The sequence below is a fragment of the Pelodiscus sinensis genome, chromosome 17 (assembly GCF_052426305.1).
Source record: "Pelodiscus sinensis isolate ZL-2025 chromosome 17, ASM5242630v1, whole genome shotgun sequence".
Classification (NCBI taxonomy): Eukaryota; Metazoa; Chordata; order Testudines; family Trionychidae; genus Pelodiscus; species Pelodiscus sinensis.
The window spans coordinates 32,422,128-32,442,447 of record NC_143068.1 but is presented as its reverse complement, the minus strand read 5'-3'; the positions used below and the strand labels follow the sequence as shown (position 1 = coordinate 32,442,447).

Genomic DNA, 20,320 nt, shown 5'->3' with positions numbered 1-20,320 from the left:
TGTGCCCTTCCAGCAAGATTGTGAATTTCATGGGCTGGATTGGAGAAGTGCTCAGGCCACAGATGGCTTGAGAGGTGGGAGTTAATTTGCTTTTGAGTTTGTTTCCTTTAGACAAAATATTTGTTTAAATCCAAAACACTTATGAGAGGATGCTGTTGCTGTCCCCTACACTTGCTTTTCTTCAAATGGCAGTAACCCTTGCTAACACCTAAGCACAGAGTTAGTGTTACAGTAAAATTCGATCTCGGGGGTAGCCATGTTCGTCTATAACGTTAAAAGCAGCAAGTAGCCTGGTGGCACCTTAGACACTAACAAAAATATATCTCTAACATCTTGAGTTTTCGTGGGCAAAACCCACTTCCTCAGATTCGCTTGAGTGGAAAATATGGGTTTTGCCCATGGAAGCTCATGATGCTACAGATATATATTCGTTAGTCTCTAAGATGCCACAGGGCTACTCATTGTTAGTAAATCTCAGGGGTTTCATTTTTTTATTTTTATTTTTATTTTTCAGTTCATTCATGCCCCTCATATTTTACTATTTTTAAAGCCAGAAATATGGGAACAGATGATTGGGCTAAGGGAGTCTCCAGCCTGTACTTTTATTTTCCTAACATGATTCGTCAGGGAGGCGATGGAGAACACAGGACTTATGTGATCATGGGCATGTGATTTAACCACTGTCTGCCTTTGAGTTTGTACACGCTGCAAAATTAAGTGGACATACAGCCACTGCAATAATTAAAACAATGGTTCATGTTCCTTCTGCCAGCGGTGCATGTCCTTACCAGGAGAGCTTACACCAGTTAAATGGGGCATGGTAGGACACTGATAGCTGCCCAATGGCTGACACCTTCAGCTGTAGGTATGGGACTCACAATGGCAGATCCTGTCCTGAAAGCTCAAGTTGTTAGTCTGATGTGGGCTCATAGCTGAGTCCCCCACCCCTGTGCTGGAAACTGTTCCCTCTAATCTTTTCCATCTGTGTTTAGAATAATTGTATGTGCACTGAGGCATGTATGAATGTGCACCACCAACAGCAACAACAAACCTGGCTGTGGGTGCTCTGCTAATCAACTGATCAGCAGTGGCATTTGAATCTCTCCCAAGCAGCTACACAAGCGCACTGCTTGCAAGGAACCTGGCTGGCAACCGGAGCTGTGAGCCCACGGGTGGTTCAGTTTCACAGACGAGAGCCTACCAGACATGAAATTGAGATTCTTGTCAGTTTCAGGGCTGTTATTTCCCATTTCTGCTCTGGGTCCTTCTCTCAGCCTGTGGGGGCTCCACTCACCAATCCCTCACCAGAACGTGGCAGTTGGGCTCTGGTCTGTCAACATTGGAGCTAGAGAGGGAGAGTTCCTGCCCTGTGCCCTTCTGCCAGGACTGACAGCCGGGTGCTTCGGTTACTGCCTTTTGGTAAGGGATTGGGAGGGAGGACAGCCCGAGACCCCTGTCCGTGCGGCCTCCTTCTGTTGAAGGACTGAGAGCAGAAGAGCCCAAGACCAGATGACATCTGTGCTTAGGCTCTCCCTCGCCAGTCTGTCACCGAGGCAGCAACAGGACTGAGGGATCACAGCTCTAAGTCTGCATTCCACTGACGGCTTGTGATGTCAGTGCTGGAGGGGGGAGGGCCTCACCTGCTAGCCCCCGTTGCTGACAAAGATGCTGTGTCGCCCTAAATACATCGACGTAAGGAGTTACTATGTCGGCGTAGCAGGCTATTATTTGGATAGAAGTAGCATTCTGGTGTAGCTGCTTTATGTCAGCCTAACGCTGCAGAGTAGACAAAGCCACCGTTTCGTCTCCTTTTTGTAAGGTGTTTTATATTCAAGTAGTGAGAAGCACTATATAAGCCAAGGGTGGGCAAACTACAGCCTGTGGGCCATATCCGCACCCATCAGCTGTTTTAATCTGGCCATCGGATGCCTGCTGGGGACACGGATTTAGGGCTTGTCTTGCTCTGCATGAGCCATGCCGCTCCACGGCTCCCTGATGCAGTAGCATGTCCCCCCTCTGGCTCTTACATGTAGGGACAGCCAGAGGACTCTGTGCAGATCCCCTGCCCGAAGCACCATTCTCACTGGCTGAGAACCATGACCAATGGGAGCTATAGGGAGCACCTGTGGATGGGCGGGGGGAGGGGGAGGGGCAGTGCATTGAGCTACCTGGCCGCTCCTCTGCGTAAGAGCCGTCCGGAAGGGTGACATGCTGCTGCTTCTGGGGGTTGCTTGAGGTGGTAAGTGCAGCCCTAAGCCTGGACTCCTGAACCCCTTCTCTCACCCTAACCTCCGCCCTCCCATCCTCTAAACCCCTCGGCTGCTCTCATCCCCCAATCCTACCCAGAGCCCACACTTGCACTCCAACTCCCTGCCCCAGCCCAGAGCCCCCTCCTGCAGTGCAACCTCAATTTCATGAGCATTCATGGCCCTCCATACAATTTCTGTAAGCTGATATGGCCCTCGGGCCAGAGAGTTTGTCCACCCCAGATATAAGCACTTAGTAGTAACAGTTGAAGTAGCAGATTTTTTTTCAATGTGTCCATATTGTACAATTATGTACAACTGTGACAGAGAGAAAGCAGTTCAAAAGCTTCTGAGTCCCATTTTCAAAAGTGACTTAGGCACTTTGGAGCCTTCATTTCATTGAGACAGAAATGGATTTGGTCTCTTAAGTGCCTCAGTCACTTCTGAAAATGGAGCTTGGGTCTGGCTCGAAACCAACAAAACACCTTCCCTCACCGTCTCTCTTAATCCTACGTCAGTTTGGTACCTGGTCTCTGAACTGCAAGTCCTGCCAGCAGCAGGTCTCGGTGGGATTTTCTGTGTGGGGGGGATGTATAAATTGCAGGTGGGAACTTACTATTTCTCTTTCTTAATGAAAGAATTTTACCAGTTTGTGCGACCTCAGCATAAAAAGCAGTTTGACGAAGCATGCTGTAGCCTGACTGGACTGGGCTGTGGCTACAAACCTGAGCACAGCCTCCTGCGAGAGGAGAGAGAAGTGTTGGCCCAGAAGGCAGGTAAGGCACATGGTCCAACACTAGACGTATATCACAGTGCTCTAACAGATGTTCTTCCATCAACTAAAAGTATTGGTAGTAAGTTAATTCAGCTGGGGGCTGAAACACAAATCCTGCCAATCTGGATGGGGTTGCAGAGAGCCAGGGTTTGTTCCTTTGAGTATGAGACACAGCCATATAAAGAAGGGTTGGCTATGGCATCCTGAACCCCAGAAAAGCGTTGTGACGCAGAAGGATGAGCTCTCGAAGGAGCCTGGGCGGGGGGGTTGATACACATCCTTCTGGTCCTCTCTTTGCCAAAATAATGAAGCGGGTGGTTTCCAGATGCAGTGCTTGAGGAGAGAGATGCTAGGAAATCCCAGGCTTCTTGTGTGTCTCTAAACAGCTTTTCACATACATTCTAAGCCTCTCAACTCACTGTTAGCTAACTAGTTTAATTTAATTTAATAGGGGAAAAGCAGTGCCTGCAGAAAACGACGTTCTCAGAGGGTTCGTCTAGCCAGCTGAACTCCCAGCTACACCTGAACAAGGGAGGTGCCCACCTAACCTCTGGACTGAATAGAGCAGGTACGTTTTCCTTAAAGACATAGCAGTGCAAATACCCGGTTCATTTTTTTCTTATGCTTCCCTGTTGGTTTGTCATAAGAAGATAAGAATGGCCATACTAGGTCAGACCAAAGGTCCAGCAGTCTTCTGACAGTGGCTAATGCCAGGTGCCTCAAGAGGGAATGAACGGAACAGGTAACCATCAAGCAGTCCGTCCCCTGCTGTCCATTCCTAGCTTCTGAAGAGCTGAGGCTCAGGGACACCATCCCTGCTCATCCTGGCTAATAGCCATTGATGGGCTTATTCTCCATGATTTTATGGACCTGGACCCCTTGCGCTGTGTGCTGTACAAACAGAACAAAAAGATGGCCTCTCCACTGACAGCTTACAATCTAAGTGTAAGATAAGAAACAACAAATGGATATTGACGGAAAGGGCAATGAAAATGATTAAGGGGTAGGAACAGCTGCCATCTGAGGAGAGATCAGAAAGACTGGGACTTTTCAGCTTAGAGATGGCTAAGGGGGATAGGATAGAGGTCTAGAAAATCATGACCAGTGTGGAGAAAGTAAATAAGGAAAAGCTATTTACTTGCTCCCATAACACAAGAGTTAGGAGTTACTAGCTCTTTTTTGAACCCCGTTAAAGTCCTGGCCTTCACAACATCATCTGTCAAGGAGTTCCACAGCTTGATTGTGTTGTGTGAAGGAAAATTTCCTTTTGTTTGTTTTAAACCTGCAACCTATTAATTCCATTTGGTGACCCCTAGTTCTTGTGTTGTAGGAGCAAGTAAATAACTTTTCCTTATTTACTTTCTCCATACCGGTCATGATTTTCTAGACCTCTATCCTATCCCCCATAGCCTTCTCTAAGCTGAAAAGTCCCAGTCTTTCTGATCTCTCCTCGGATGGCAGCTGTCCCTACCCCTTAATCATTTTTGTAGCCCTTTTCTGAACTTTTTGTCAATATCCATCTGTTGTTTCTTATCTTACACTTAGGGTGTGTCTAGACTACAGGGTTTTGTCGACAAAAGTGAACTTTTGTCAACAAAAGTATACCTGTGTCTATGCTGCCACTGAGTTCTGTCAACATAACGTCGACAGAACTTAGCAGTTTTGTCGACGGCTGTAAACCTCATTCTACAAAGAATAACACCTTTTGTCGACAGAGTTCTGTCGACAGAAGGTGTTATTGCATCTACACTGTCCTTTGTGTCTACACTGTCATGTCGACAAAGTGGCTTCCTTTGTCGACAGAACTGGATGTAGTTTAGATGCTCTTTGTCGACAGAAGCTTTGTCGACCGTATCTGTCAACAAAAGCCTGTAGTCTAGGATTGTAAGCTGTCGGTAGAGAGGCCATCTTTTTGTTCTGTTTGTACAGCACACAGCGCAAGGAGTCCAGGTCCATGATGGGGGCTCTTGAGCACTTTGCCAATACAAATAAAGTTACATTACACCCCCATTCAAAATTCTTACCAAAAGTGGCCTCCAACTTTCTACATCACTGAGCCAATACACCTTCCTACTTTTTTCCCCTAACCTCCCAAGGACATTTACAGGCCTCTCTTCACACACTCGCTATTTACCTTGACAAGACTCAGCCTTTCTGCAAGTTCCCCAGACTCTTTTTATTCATTGCCGAACGTTGCAAGGCCAACTCTGTTTCATCCCAACTGTCTTAAGTGGCTGTCCTCCTGTACATATACTTGTTACACTGTACACAACAAACAACCTCCATGTTGGATAACAGCACACTCCACCAGAGCCACATGCACAGCTTTCCGGAAAGACATATCAATTGCAGGACCTATCCAGGGCTGCACCTTGGTCCTCTGAACATATCTTTCCCACGCACTATACCACAACTGGCCCCATTCCTGCAGCCACTGTGGGACAAGCTGTCTTCTCATCTCTGACTCAGTCATGACTCCAAAGCCATCCTCCCACAGAGCACTGCTCTACAGATATCTAGAGTGGTGAACCCACAGGGACAGCACTCAGAGAAGCAGTTACTCATCTTGTGCAGTCACAATGGTTCTTCAAGATGTGGGTCGCTGTGCGTGCTCCACTAGCCTATCTCCTCCTCGCTGCTCTAGAGTCTGCACCCTTCATTCCATAGTAGAGAAGGAATGGAGGAGGGCTGTACTGCACGTGCAGTCAACGACACAAATGGCATCGCGAGGCGGCTACTGTGCAGGAGCGGTGTGACCAGGAAAGGCTAAGAAAAAATCTGAGGCTGTTGAAGAATTAAAGGAGACTTTAAATCAAGACCTGGCAGCAATACCATCCATCTGTAAAAGGGAGGATAAAAAGTATTCCAAACTCCCTCATGGCAGAGGCTCTGAATGAGAGTCGGCCTAGTGTCCAAAAAGGTCTAATCTCTTCCAGTCCTTATCCTATAGCAGTGGTCTCCAATCTTTTAAAGCATAAGGTCACTTTTTGAAGTTAAGTGAAATCCAGGATCTACCTCAAACCCAAACACCCTTGCCCATCTCCTTCCCACCCCTTCTCTGAGGCCTTCCCCCTGCTTACTCCATCCTCCCTCCCCCTCCTCACTCACTTTTATCAGGCTGGGGGCAGGGGTTTGAGGTGCAGGAAGGGTTCAGGACTGGGGCCGGGATTCGGAATGCAGGATCCAGCTGGGCACCGCTTACTACAGATGGTTTCTGGGTCGTGGTGTAGGGGGGCTAAGGCAGGCTCACCCCTACCTACACTGGCCCCGCAACACTCCCAAAAGCAGCCAGCAAACTCTCTCCATCCTGTCCCCTCTGCTCTGTGGAGATGGGGTACAGGATGGAGGGAGGGGCACCCTGACATCAGCACCCCCTCCTTTTCTTCCCATGCCCTGCACAGCAAGCAGGGGGCACCCAGGGGTGAAGGGTACCTCCAAGGCAGAGGGAAGGAGCAGCATGGCAGTGCTGAGAGGGGCAGATGAAGGGCCAGCGCTTGATAGCCTCCCAGCCAAACCTTTCAGGATCACCTGTCAAAGGTTCCAAGATCTACCAATAGATCCTGAACTACTGGTTGGTGACCACTGTCCTACAGGGAGGTTCTGGAATGATGTTTGTCCCTTTCATAGCATTTGGTCTGGAGATGTAACTATTCAGAGAGGGGAAATTTGCCTTTGTAATGGGTTAACCAGTTAAGATCCTTATTCAGTTCTAAATTAATTAATTGTGTTGAATAGTCACATCTTCACACTAAATGCTGTGAACAACCCACTTCCACCCTGACTCGATTAGCTTAATTAACACAAGCAACTTCCTTAGATATACTCCTGCTTCTGTAACTTCCACTCCAATTCATCTGATGAAATGAGCTTTACCAGGAATGGTTATGCCCTAATAAATCTGTTAGTCTCTAACGTGTAACAGGACTCCTTGTTTTTGCAGATAACGACTAACACGGCTACCCCTGTGAGACTTCTCTTATAGTGCTAATACAGATATATCACAATGACATTAATCACCAGTGTCATTAGTTTTTAGAAAAGATCTCACTCTCTGAATGTTTAAATACAGAAATATTGTATATAATTACGATTGGAGTGCTTATCAGTTCAGCTTCCCTCCCTGCTTTATTGACCAGTAAACCTTTGAAACTGATTACTTTGAAAGCTGCACCTCAAAGTAAAGTTTATTCAAGCTGTGAATTGGAGTCTGGTGGTGAAGGGAACCTCCATGCTTTTTCTTTCCTGGCTCATGTTTGCAGGAAACACAACAATTTGCATTTTAACAATCTCCTCTGCTAGTTAGTTAAATGGCCTTGTTTTTTTGCTTCTACATAAATTGAGGTAAATCTGACTTGAGCAGGCTGTGCGTATGCATTGCAAAACACATTTTAAGAACATAATTTTAGTACATATTCATAACTTCTGTACGTGCCCTGTGCATACATCAGACAAAAATATTCATAAGTTATTGGCTTTCCAGTGGTCTCTAACGTGGCACTTTGTAGAGACTGGTTATAACAATAGTATATTAGGTGTGTAGAGACTGGTTATAACAATAGTATATTAGGTGTGATGAGAATCTCAAGCCTGACAAGACCTGTTGACAAAGAGTGCTTACCACAAATAGGCCTCTGTGTCACAGCATAGGCCTAGTGTTATATTTTTCAGAAATGTGGCTCAGTAAATGGACCATGCAGTTATGTGTCCTTTGCACCCATCCCTTTGGCCTTGTTTTTTCCAACATTTACTTCTGAAAGTCAGTGGCTCTGTGCAGATCTGATGAAAGGGTTGTTGCTGAGACCAGCCAGGAGTTGCTTGGAGAAATGAATAAGATAACTTTCTATCACTAGTACATGTAAGCTTAGTTCATAAAAAACACACTTTTTTAAACTGCCTTCTCAACATGGCCCTTAGCTGTAATCAGTGACTATACCTGTTAAATGTTAAGATTTTATGGCATTTTAAAGAGTAGAGGAAAGTCCAAGATTTTGTAATCATCTTGCAAAGAGCTGCTGGCATTTCAAGAAAAGCTTTAAAAGATTTTCTGTTAGGAAGGAGGTGTAGTTTTCTTGTTTCCTATTTCCTGAGAACAGGATATTTGTTTTCATTGTTTTGTTAGAGCCTGCTGCTTAGTTCTCACCTGAGTTCATAGTTCTCTGTGATGAGGTAAGAATGACTGATGTCCTCAGAGGCTTTGTGTGGGGAAACAAGCAGCTGGAACAAACGAGCCATTAATAAACAACAGGTCCAGTTGTTAGGCAAATAGGCCTCCAGTATTAAGAAAAAGTATTTCTGCATTACTCTGTTGTCTAGGTTATTCCCTAAATAGAATGTTTCCCTATGAGTGAGGGTGTCAGATGGTTCCCTGCTATATACTGCTGTAAAAAGATACAGATTACAAAATTCCCACCATGCTGTATAGCCCCATGCACTTTATTCATCCCCCTCCTCCTTCAGGATGCTGAGCTGAGTTCCTTTTCAAACAGAATTTCCATTTTGGGTATGTGCTTTTTTTTTTTTTTTTTTTTTTAACAAAAATGTAAATGTTATTTGTCAGCGTGTGGCCACTGCAACTGTTGATTGGCATTGTGCTGAAATACAAACGACCTCTCATCACTGTAACAAAGCTCGGTGGCCCATTAATCAAAGTCTACTCCTTTAGACTGCACCAAAATACAAAATAGACCTAACTATGCAGTTAAAACAATGGTGTCGGCTTCTCTGTTGCATATGATACTGTTTTTAAAAAAAGGTTGAAATAATTATTTCCTTTTGATGATGATTTCGTATCTGGCAAGTGTTCTTTTTTTCTTGCTTTATTTCAAAGAGGCAATGCATCAGAGCCACACAAGGTCATGTTTCCTCAACAGCTGCCTGAGTGGGGAGAGGAAGGAGCAGAGCCAGCACCGGGACACTGCCCCATGTAGCGCCGGGCTGCCCCTTGGCCAGGCTCAGTTTCTGGGAACAGCAGCTGAGCGAGCTGGAGCCCCCTCAAATCTAGCACAATTGGCCCTGTCCCCAAAAGCTGCTGTCCCTCCCCAGCCAGGCTTTCCCAGGCAGTTGGCTACACTGTAAGGAATAGCCCCGAGCAGCTCTGAACCACTTCCTGGCTGGGCCTGGCTTCCAGGGACGGCAGCCAAATCTGCTGGGGTGGGGAAGGGAGGGAGCCAGTACTGAAGGACAGAGCTCCTCCCCCAGGAAAGAAATGTGTCGGAGGTGCCCAGGTTAGGAGTGGAGCAGGGAGACGACACATGGGGAGGTCACATGTCCCCTCCTTAGTGCACCACCTCCATACAGAGAGGCCTGTATGGAAGTCGGCTTGCTTGCTTCCTTGACATGCCAGCACTATTTGTTGGCACGGCTGTTTGGAAAATTGCTACTTGCTGCCTATGGGGGAAAAAAGACATTGTTTTAGTCCTGACCCCTCATACATTGCGGCTGTTGTAACTTTTGCTAATTTTCCATTGATTTAACAGATTCCTAGAATATGCAGGCAGGGTACAAGGATCCAAATTACATGTCTCCTTTAAAAAACATTAGACTCGTGCTTCCCAAAGCATTGATAATGTGTGTTTTGTCTCAGGAGAAGATCCCACCCCTATCCCTAAGGAGGGCCCTGAAGCGACATCAAGCTCTCTCAGGGAGGACCCCCATGAGCTGGTCAGGGTTACATACCTCAATGATCTGAAAAAAGCTTTCGACAAAACCAGCTACAGCCACTTCTGTGCAGCACTGTCGGCATATAAGAAGACAGATGACTATGATGCCATGGTGTCGGTGGTAGCTGCCCTCACCACCGAGAATCCAGAGCACTTCCACCTCCTGCAACGCAAGTATTTTTAGAGACTTTTCTGTTGTTGTTTTCAAAAGAGATGTTGGTGCCATGGTTCTCTCCCTCACATTCCCCAGATGTACATTGCATTGAGTGGCTTTAATTGATGTGCTCACTCTACCCTTTCTGTGAACTTAGTAGCACAGGACAGGATACCTTGTATCTCTTCTCTCTGTGTTCAGCACTGTAGGGGAATGGGACTTGCTGCAGAATAGGGCTACTGAGATCCAGGGGATTTTGTAATTGGACACTGCTTCAACTTGTTCTGATTAGATTCGTTTCCTGAAGAGACCTAACCCTAAGATAAAGCTGCGACAGTGTTTCCACACCTACACTTGCTTCCTCCAGATGGGCTTCTTTCACTCACATGATTTCATTGCATTATTTTCCTTGTTTCTGCAAGGACTGCTCTTTAGAACAAGGGATTTTGACTATTGCACAAATGGTACTCACAGTTATGTGACTCGGGAGCCACGTGTGCAACCCCCATTAACCAAAAGAGCCACATGACTCCTCCGTGCCCTGCACACATACAGTGCTGTTAAATATAGAACTGAAAATCCAACCAAATACTCCTAAACTTTCAAATACAACTTCAGTACAACAAAAACTAAATGAGGATCAATTATTGGCTGGCTGAGGACACCATGCTGTTTGCTTTGTTCCCTGTCCCCACACCTTTACATTCCATATAGCAATGCTATTTACAACATCCTTGTATGAAGGGTGGGGAACTTACAGCCTGTGGGCCAGATCAAGCCTGTGGCTTTCCTTGATGGCCCTGCGAGATGTGGGGTTCTGTCTCCCACTCCCCGCCCCAGCAACGGCGTGAGTGCTCCAGCCACACATGGGAACCACATATGGCAGGGGGAGGGGAGCCCCAAGCCTCATGGGCCTGATCAAGGCAAGCCCCGGGCCAGGGTCTGCCTGGGGTGGAGAGGAAGTGGCTCTGAGCACTACAGGCACCAGGAACTGCCCCCGTCTTTCTGATTGGCCGGGAACCACAGCCATTGGGAATGGAGGGGTGGTGACTGCAAGGTGCACTTCCCTGTAGCATACAGACATCTGTACCCTTCCTGGTGAGCTCTGCCAGGTAGGTGTCCCCATCTCCTACCCCATCCTGCACACCTCCTGCCCAGGCCCCAAACCCTCCTCCCTAGCCCACTCCTGCACCCTGCCTTCAATCCAGACCCTACACCCCCAGCCCCCTGACTTGATTTTTCTGTGGGTCAGAAAACCAAACCCAAAAAAGGTTTCCCACCCCTGCCTTGTAATCTCACCCCTTGTGCCAAGCCAATAAGGAGAAAAGGTCTCCTTCCCAGACCTTGCTCTGTCTCCTGGTTCCTCTAGTCCGCTGATTCACCATACATCTGGATGGAGAGGGTGGAGCAAGGACTCCCTCCCTCCAGGATCACTGCAAGTCTGCTGCTCATGATGGTCTGGGGGAGAGCCTCAAAGAGCCACAGGCTAACCTTGAAAGAGCCACATGTGGCCTGTAAGCCATGGACTGTCACTGGCATAGACTCTCAGGCTACGTCTAGACTGCTGCTTTTTTTTTCGGAAAAAATCGCTTTTTCTGACAGTTTTGTCGGAAAAGGCTTTTCCGAAATTTGGCCCATCTACACTGGGCCAAATTTCGGAATAGTTGGAGCTTCCGAAAGAGCGTGTCTGCTCTTCCACATTTGCTTATCGGATAGTCAACTAATCCTTCACATCCCTACTGGGGAGAGAGTGAAATCAATGGCTACCGGGACTCTGTCTCCATAGAGCGCTCTCCTGTCCCAAAAAGCGATGAACAATGTACGCTAAGCTGAGTCATTTCATGTATGTGTGACTTGTAACACATTTTGGGCAGGGCTCTGCATGTTTGTGCGTCCTCATCACAAAGAGCAGTTCAGGCGGATGTGTAAAGAACTGACTGGAATGAGCTGCACTGTGGAGAAGAAATTGCAAGAGGAAGTGCAGGAAGCCACGAGCTCTCTGAATTTGGAAAATTCATGTTCCAAAGAAGAAGAGAGTGAAACTCAGGACAAAACTGTCAGCCACGCACCAGGTTTGGAATGGACACTTTCCTGGCATTTCAATAGTATTAATTATTATTATGGTAGCACTCAGGTGCACTCCAGACATGGATTTGGATCCTAGTATACTAGGTTCTGTACATACACAAAACACAATAACAGTCCTTGCCCTGAAGAGCTTGCAAGACAAGTGTCAGACACGAGAGAACAGGTGGGTCAGAAAGACAAGTGGATTAACACAAGGAAATAATGAGACAATCATCTGTAAGTACCTAAAGGGTGTTACAGGGAGGAGAGAGAAACATTGCTCTCCTTGGCCTCTGAGGACAGGACAAGAAGCAATGGGCTTAAATTGCAGCAAGGGAGGTTAAGTTTGGTCAGTAGGGAAAACTTCCTCGCTGTCAGGGTGATTAACCACTGGAATAAATTGCCTGGGGAAGGTGGAATTTCCATCACTGGAGATATTTAAGAGCAGGTTGGATAGACACCTATCAGGGATGATCTAGATGGTGCTTGGTCCTGCTGTGAGGGCAGAGTACTGGACTTGATGACTTCTGGAGGTCCATTCCAGTTCTAGTGTTCTATGATTCTATTAAATTCTTTGAATCTCATGGTGATAAGACAAGATAAGACATGGTGATAAGACAAGATCTTTCCATGTGAGGGGAGCAGGATAGGGTCAAAGCCCACTTTCTCTAGATCGAGTCTACAACATTAGAAGTCGGTTCCCTTAGAAGGTTCTTCACTTTTTTCAGTGATAATTTTGTGTAGGCTAATAAGAATGAGAAATGTATGTTACAGAACAATGTGATTTTAAAAAAAAAAGTTTTTTCTGGCAGACTTCTAAATGAAAACCTGGAAATGTCAGCTGGTCAAATTTCACAAAGAGCTGCGTGTCTAGTATTACACATTGCACCATGTTATATGCTATATGCTATGTATTCATGTACAGCTACATTCAAGAGTGCTATGCGAAGAAAAACCCAGAGCAAGATTTTCTCCTTCTGTAGTAATCAGAACAGCAAACCTGGCTTGCAAAAGACATTGACAGGATCCAGGAGCATAAGAGCACCTACCAACCCACAGAGTTCGCCTGTCTTGCCTCTCAATATGGAGCCAGATTGTGGTAGGTGTAGATGTGTTCGGTGGGGATTTTGTCTTCTAGCGCTAAAGAAGGGTAAAATGGGTAAAAAAAAATCTATATTATTCTTCAAACAGCACTATGAATCCATCTTTTATTACTACAGTTATTAATGTGTATTTAACACTGAGATACCTCAATGATGAGTATGGTATAAAAGCCTAGATAGAATGAAATCCAGTTTGGGTTTTCTTATCCAACCATGTCCATTCTGTCTTAAGTACTTTGGTGTCCTCGAGCATAGGATGAATGCCTCCTGAACACAAATGCAGTTATCCTCATAACTCCTCTGTGAAGTCAATAGTATCAAAAAAGCAAAGACAATTCTGGGAGGCATTAACAGGAGTGTTGTGAGCAAGACACGAGAAGTCATTCTTCCACTCTACTGTGCACTGATTAGGCCTCAATTGGAGTAGTGTGTCCAGTTCTGGGCACCGCATTTCAAGAAAGACATGTAGAAATTGGAGAAGCTCCAGAGAAGAGCAGCAAAAATGATTAAAGGTCTAGAGAACATGAGTCAAGGCTGAAGGAATTGGGCTTGTTTAGTTTGGGAAACAGAACCCTGAGAGGGGACATGATACCTTTCAGATACCTAAAAGGGTGTCTCAGGGAGGAATGGGGGAAATTGTTCTCCTTTTCCTCTGATGATAGGGCAAGAAGCAATGGGCTTAAACTGCAGCAAGGGAGGTTTAGGTTGGACATTAGGAAAAACTTCCTAACTCTCACGGTGGTTAAACACTGGAATAAATTGCCTGGGGGTGTTGTAGAATCTCCATCTCTGTGGAGATATTTAAGAGCAGGTTAGGCAGACTTAGCTGTCGAGGATGAAAGATGGTGATTGGTCCTGTTGTGAGGGCAGGGGACTAGACTTGATGATCTCTCGAGGTCCCTTCCGGTTCTAGTATTTTATGATTAACCCCGCTTTATCGATGGGGAACTAAGAGACAACAAAATTGAGCCAGGTCACAAAAGAAGCTCTGTGATGGGGCCAGGAATTGCACATTTACGATAAAGAGGCCTTATAAAACACATTGCACGAATGCACCTTCAGCCACTGCTTTCTACAAAATGCACTGGAAACATGAATGTATTATAAGAACTTCGGAAACAAAGAGTTACTGGAATTTAGTGTCTTTTTTTTCCCCCTCCTGTGTCTTCCCCACCGTTGTACCTTCTTTCTCAATTGCTATTTTAGGAAGATTCCAGTGCTCTAAATGCAAATCTGAGGATGCTGTGCCTTTTAAATGCCAGTTATGTGACTTCACTTGCTGCAAAACATGCTGGGAACAGCTCTTAAAGGTTGGCTTTGCTTACTAGTTTCAGTTATTTTTCTGAAATAACTCATTTTCATTCGTTTTGTGCTGGTTTATGGAACCAGATGGACAGCCCTGGAGTCGGAAGTCCTCTGCTTACCAGTAACACACAGTTCATGTTTCCACAGGGCCTTGCCATTCTGACTCCATCATCTCCACTCTGCAGTGACTGAAAGCAGACCTAATCTTTTGTCCTTGCTGAAACATAAAGCCTCCCCCAACTTTCTCTCCCACCAGGGAGATACAAAGGGCAATCTGCTTCTCTAAGGCAACTTTTCTGCCATCATTGCTCCATCCTGCTACTTGAGTGTTATCCAGGCTGCCTTCCCCATGGAGAAGAAAACAAAAGCATTGATGCAAAGCATCTCTTTGGTAGCATCCTTCACGACAGATGCTTTCCTGTGCAGTGCAGCTCGCTCAGTGACTTGAGTACAGTAGTCCAGCAGGATCTATGGCACTGCCCATGAAAGGCAGATGAGAGGATGAAAAAGCTGGACAGCATCCATGCCCTTGGGGCTGAGGATAAGGGGTTAATTAGAGATGACAAGATGGTTAGAAAGGCAGCAAAGAAAAAAGAGAGATCGTTCCCCTCTCACCTACAAAGCAGCACAGAAGGGAATATGAGCAGGCACTCAGAAATTGGCAGTCCTTCTGTACCTACCAGGCTTCTAAGTTTCATAGGGACTGTTTGGCAGGAAGAATACACTGGGATACATTCACCAAGTGTGGAAAATCAAGATTAAACCAAACTTCCATAGCACCCATGCACAGCATGGTGCAGGGAAAACCATTCCAGCAAGGCTGCAAAGGTGTGCAAATGTCTTAATAAAGACATCTTTGGACAGCTGGGTTCTAGAATCGATTCAGAACAGCTGCTCAATAGAATTTTTCCCCTGGGGTACATGATATTCCCAACATTAAAGAATTCAGGAACTACAAGAAGGCCATTAAGCCATTTTGAGACTGCTGCAGATTAGGCCTGTAGAACCAATCGCATCAAATAAGCAGTCTCACAGAGTGTTTTTGATTGTTTCTTTTTGGTTCAAAATAGGATGTGGCCATGCAAGCCATCTTGGATCTCAAATCATTCAACTTATTCATCCAAAAGTTAAAACTTCAGTATGGAGGCCTTAAAGTCTATCATAGAAGCTTTGCATCACTGGATAGTGCAGAAACAGGAGACTCTCCACTTCCCCATTCAAGTGTCATTACAGGTGTTTTATTTCTGCCACAACAAGAGACACTTTGAATACAGGTCCCTTCCTTTCAGTTTGTTGACTTGGCTGTGGATCTTTACTGAGGTCTGAGGGGCAGCTGTCCAAGAAACAGGAATACCTGTCTGCCTCTTCCTGGACAACTTGCTCGTAAGGCCTCTCGCTGTTGAAGACAGCATCTTGCTGGTATAGATTCCTAAGAGCTGATAAGTTTACAGGTTTGTTCCCTGTGAGCTCCAGACATTTATGAATCCTTCCTTTGAATCTTTAAGGATTTATTCCCTATGATTTTTCACTCACAAACTTTTCTAATTACTATTATGTGAGACGGAGGTGGGGTTTTGGAGGTGGGGTGATTATTGAGCCACTATACTCCACGGTACTGCATTTTTCATCTGGAGGAGGAGGTAGGGTTCTGAGCACTGAACAACACCTTAATTGCAAAGATTAGTTTAGTTTTTCTTAGCTCACAAGCAGATGTACCTTTCATCCTTCTGCCAGAGTCTTCAGCGGCCTATGGAGGTGAAATGGCTTTGTTGTACGGAGAGTAGTCATAACCTATCTGTCACGGATGTAGTGCTAGCTGCACTTCTGTTCCCAGGAGGTATGTATTCTCTGAGAGAGGAAAACAAGTGTCTGATTACTACTTTGCATTAGGTAACTCTGAGATAGCAGGGAAGATGTAGCAACTTGTTTTTTAACTCAGTGGTTTAAGTTCAACCACAGGCTCCCCAATGGGCTTTAACTCATGCTAATTCAAGTTAAAAGTGGAGTTGCTGTGTCTTCATGGCCACCATAATCCAAGTTAGCTAATCTGGATTAATTGACTCAAATTAGGAGCATACCTCTTTTTCATTGAAGACCTACTCCTTTTAGTTCCTTGGAATGCACACAGCATATGTCTGGGTTTCTTGACCTGGCTCATGGAGGAAATGTAATTCTTCCACTCAGACTAGGATCTGGCTATGCTACCCCATGTATACTAGCCACTTATCTTACAGGATGAACTGGTTTTTGAAAACCCACATTTCCTCTCTTCGGGAACCTGTGGCCAGGGATACTCTGCAGATGGGAGTGTGACAGATTTGTGCCGGCTAGCTAAAAGCAGCAGTGTGGGTGTTGCAGCCTGGGAAGCAGTTTGGGCTACTCCTTTGAGTGTAGAGCCAGAGCAGATGGGCTTGGACTGGGATGGCTAGCCAAAGCCACCTCTCATGCTGCTGCACACTCTCAGACGCAGTGTCTTCCGGCCTATCGCCAGACATTGGCAGCTCTGGAACAAACATGTTTGTTTCCTTTGTGGCATGATTCTGGTATAATTTGGTTGATAAGTTGGGTATCTTGCATGTTGGAAGCTGTCATTCTTGGAAAGGCCTCGGGTGAGGTAGGTTCTGTGACCCAAGAGACAGGATGAAAGGTGTTCTGCATCCAATCATCTAGGAAAAAGGGAGAAATTGAGTGCTAAAATCGTGGGACACAAAAGGTCTGAAAGAAGAACCAAATTTTCCCTTCTCTCTCTCTAAAGCATGGAGGCAGCGAAGCGGCTTCTCAGTAATTCAGCATTCATTCTTCTTCATTCTTCATCCTTCATCCAACGTCATTCCCAGCGGTGGTTTAGTTTTTGTAGTAGATGCCTCACCAGCAGGAAATGAACAGCAGCTACCCACTTATTTCCTTTGGGCCCCCAAAACACCACCAGAGAATAACAACATCTGATCAGTATTGACCTGGCCTGGATTCGAACTGGTGATGCGTAGACTAAACTTTGTTTCTTTACTAAGGGTTACTCATGAATTGGTTCATTCTAAATAATCAGTGTAAGCTTACTGCGTTTGATGAGGAAGTGACTAACAAACCCTCGCACAACATACGGCGACTTCTTACCCTAATCTTCAGTCCTTTCCCAGCTATTGTTATGGTAAAACAACTTAAAGGGATGGGAAGACTGATGGTAAATCATGGGAACTTTCAGCACAGGAGGTTGTCCAGTCCATAATGTGTGCACCAGGAAAAGCAGCTAATTCTTTCAAGACCCACTTGGCAAGCTGAGCATCGTGCACATGATGCAGGGCTTTACATAAGAACAGCCACACTGGGTCAGACCAAAGGTCCATCTAGCCCAGTATCTTGCCTGCCGACAGTGGTCAATCCCAGGTGCCCTCAGAGGGAATGAACATTACAGAGAATCAACCAGTTAATGCCCCCCTGTCACCTGTTCCCAGCTTCTGACACCATTCTTACCCCCATCTTATCTAATAGCCATTGATGGACCTATTCTCCATGAAATTATCTAGTACTTTTTTGAACTCTGTTAAAGTCCTGGCCTTCACAACATCCTCTGGCAAGGAGTTCCACAGGTTGACTGTGCATTGCATGAGGAAGTACTTTCTTTTGTTTTAAACCTGCTATCTATTAAAAACACACATGGTAGATCCAGGCCTTAAACCTAGGTCTTCTGAATTGCAAGCTAGTACCCTAGTTATTTGACTAGCCTTTATTTGTCTTTAAAAGTTTTGTGAAATTGATGGTCTTTAAAGCACTGGGTAGAGCCTGGTAAAAAATGAACAGGTAGATGCCGTGCAGTTTTTTCCACACACCTCTTGCAGCTTGCCTTGGTCCTGGTTTTTAGCATTTGTGTGTATTTCTGAGCAGAAACTATCCATTGTTGTACCTTGTGCAGTGGGTCTGGAATATGGCCAGACTATATTACTTTGTACATATAAAGCACCTTCCATGTGAGGCTATTAAAGCATTCTTTCAAAGGGGTCGTCTCCTGGGGATTTGATGGAGATAGCCCAGCTTCTAGCCACTGGTTGCCTTTACACCCGTGTTTCCAGAATCAAAAGACTAGTGCATATAAACCACTCTGCAGCCTAGCTTCTTTCACGAGGACTGACTGTTCTGTACTGGGAGACCTCAAACAGCTCCTGCTCGTGCTGCCCTTTGAGTATGTAGCAATGTCCGGGTCAATCTCCTTGTGGCTTGCACAACGATTAAATTTACTTATGACAATCTCACTTTTAAAATCTTTAAAGCATTTTTTTTCTTGGCCCATAGCCCTCACCCCAGAGATCTTAAGAGGAAGTGTGGAATTTGATTCTACGCTGCTTCATCTTTGAACAGAAAGATGGAGCTCTGTTAACTATGGACATAATGAAGAATCTCAGGAGATCAAGATCATAAAGGCTAGAACTGTTTCATGTTAGGAGCAGTGTGACCAAACGGCTATAACCTTCACAGCAGAGGATTTTAACACAGGATTATAACCTTCACAGCAGAGGACTTTGTCTTCAATGCCCCCAAAAAGGTGTTTTTTACAGTGAGGTAATTAACATGCATTAACTTCCACTCCTAAAACCCCACTTTTTTCATGGTGAAGAAATAGCCACAGTCAGCTAATATCTTGTCCTGCCACCACAGATTGGTCAGGGCCATAAACATCACTGGTTGCCTGGCATCTCAAATAGGTCATTTCCCCATTCTGGGCTTGGATGTGCCGACATTTGACAGGAAATGAAATGTGTGTAATATGTAATTTGTTCATCTCTCTCCCCAGATTGCTAAAAAGTGCCCAGAATGCCAATCTGATACCAAGAGGAAGCATTTAGCCCAAGTTTTTTTCCTGCCATAACCTCCCTGACAAAGGGCAAGTACGTCACGTCAGCAGTGGTTAAAGAGCCAGCAGAAAAGGAGAGTGGAAAAAGAAGCAAGGTGCACGTTCATTTACAGACCCATCATCGCATCATTCCACTCCTTGGAAAAACTCATCACTCCCAAAAGACCTCTTCTCGTTTCTCTTTCTGCAAAAGAGGAAAGACGTAATGTCCTGAGAATTATAATGAAATGGTCTTCATTTCTTATCTGTTTGAATCAGCAGATTCTTCTGCACTTTGGTCCTTTTAGGTTGAACTTTGATAGCCTGGAGGCGTGTTTCAGTAATTGCCTCCTCTCAAATATTTACTCAATCCTGGAAAATTCCCAGCAGCGGTCTTGCTGTTGCAATGCACGTGCTGAATAAGTGTGTCAGGCCATGTGTCCATTTTGAATCACCTTTTATAGGAATACCACTGACCAGAGCTGTTACTGCCAGGGATTTGAGAAGTGTCAAGTGGGGAAAGCCTTTTTTAAATTCCAATAGTTTTATGGCACTTCACTGGTAATACAGACTAAATGCATCTTGTGCATGCATCCATTCACGCATGCCTTCACCGGCTCTCCTCAGTGGCCTGTTTCCTTTATTGCTCTAAATACTGAATGATGCTCTGAACGGTCTTCCAAAGAGGATTTGGCTTCTTCTGAGGCCTTTGCACATCCGTTGTGTTTCATGCTTATGTTTTCAGAAGTGTAGTGGGGAGAGTGAAAGGATCATTCCTGGTCTTCCAAAGTGAGCATACAAACTGATTTTAAATTCTATCAAGTTGGAAAAGGAAACACTTCGACATTTTTCCTCTCTGAGGGTATTATTGTTTTGTTCATTTAAGGAATTGTATCAATTTTAAAACAGCAGTGGAGATTCTAAAATAAACTGTAAATAAAAATGAACCAGCTTGTACATCCTAAGTGTAGAGTACCTGGCTTTTTGTTTTTCACTGCGTCTCGAAGAGAAGGGCACTGAATCTATGTGGAATATATAGAAGCAAATAGAAGTCATTATGCTACTGTATTTGATTTTAAATACTCTGGTATTTTTGCAACAATCCTTTGATAATTTTTGTCACTCTTGTGTTTTCGGTTGTTAAATTGCATAACATAATATAATGGCTGGAGTTTGAAACTAAACC

General features: G+C 45.1%; 1 protein-coding gene across 13 annotated transcripts in view; it reads left to right on the top strand.

Annotated features, from left to right (window-relative positions):
* The window catches only part of RTEL1 (regulator of telomere elongation helicase 1), a 118,853-nt gene extending 98,754 nt beyond the window's left edge, over positions 1 to 20,099 (top strand). For 6 of the 13 annotated variants that reach the window (XM_075900945.2, XM_075900944.2, XM_075900943.2 and 3 more), the window contains 7 exons: positions 2,885 to 3,022; positions 3,473 to 3,589; positions 9,605 to 9,850; positions 11,709 to 11,906; positions 12,827 to 13,000; positions 14,211 to 14,314; positions 19,096 to 20,099. In XM_075900945.2, coding sequence (XP_075757060.1) covers positions 2,885 to 3,022; positions 3,473 to 3,589; positions 9,605 to 9,850; positions 11,709 to 11,906; positions 12,827 to 13,000; positions 14,211 to 14,314; positions 19,096 to 19,170 — 1,052 coding nt within the window. In that variant the 3' untranslated portion in view covers positions 19,171 to 20,099. Of the gene's footprint in view, positions 1 to 2,884; positions 3,023 to 3,472; positions 3,590 to 9,604; positions 9,851 to 11,708; positions 11,907 to 12,826; positions 13,001 to 14,210; positions 14,315 to 18,596; positions 18,864 to 19,095 lie in introns of those variants that run through there. The other 7 variants (XR_012896471.2, XR_012896475.2, XR_012896472.2 and 4 more) reach the window with 7 other exon arrangements.
* Positions 20,100 to 20,320: the final 221 nt, after the last annotated feature.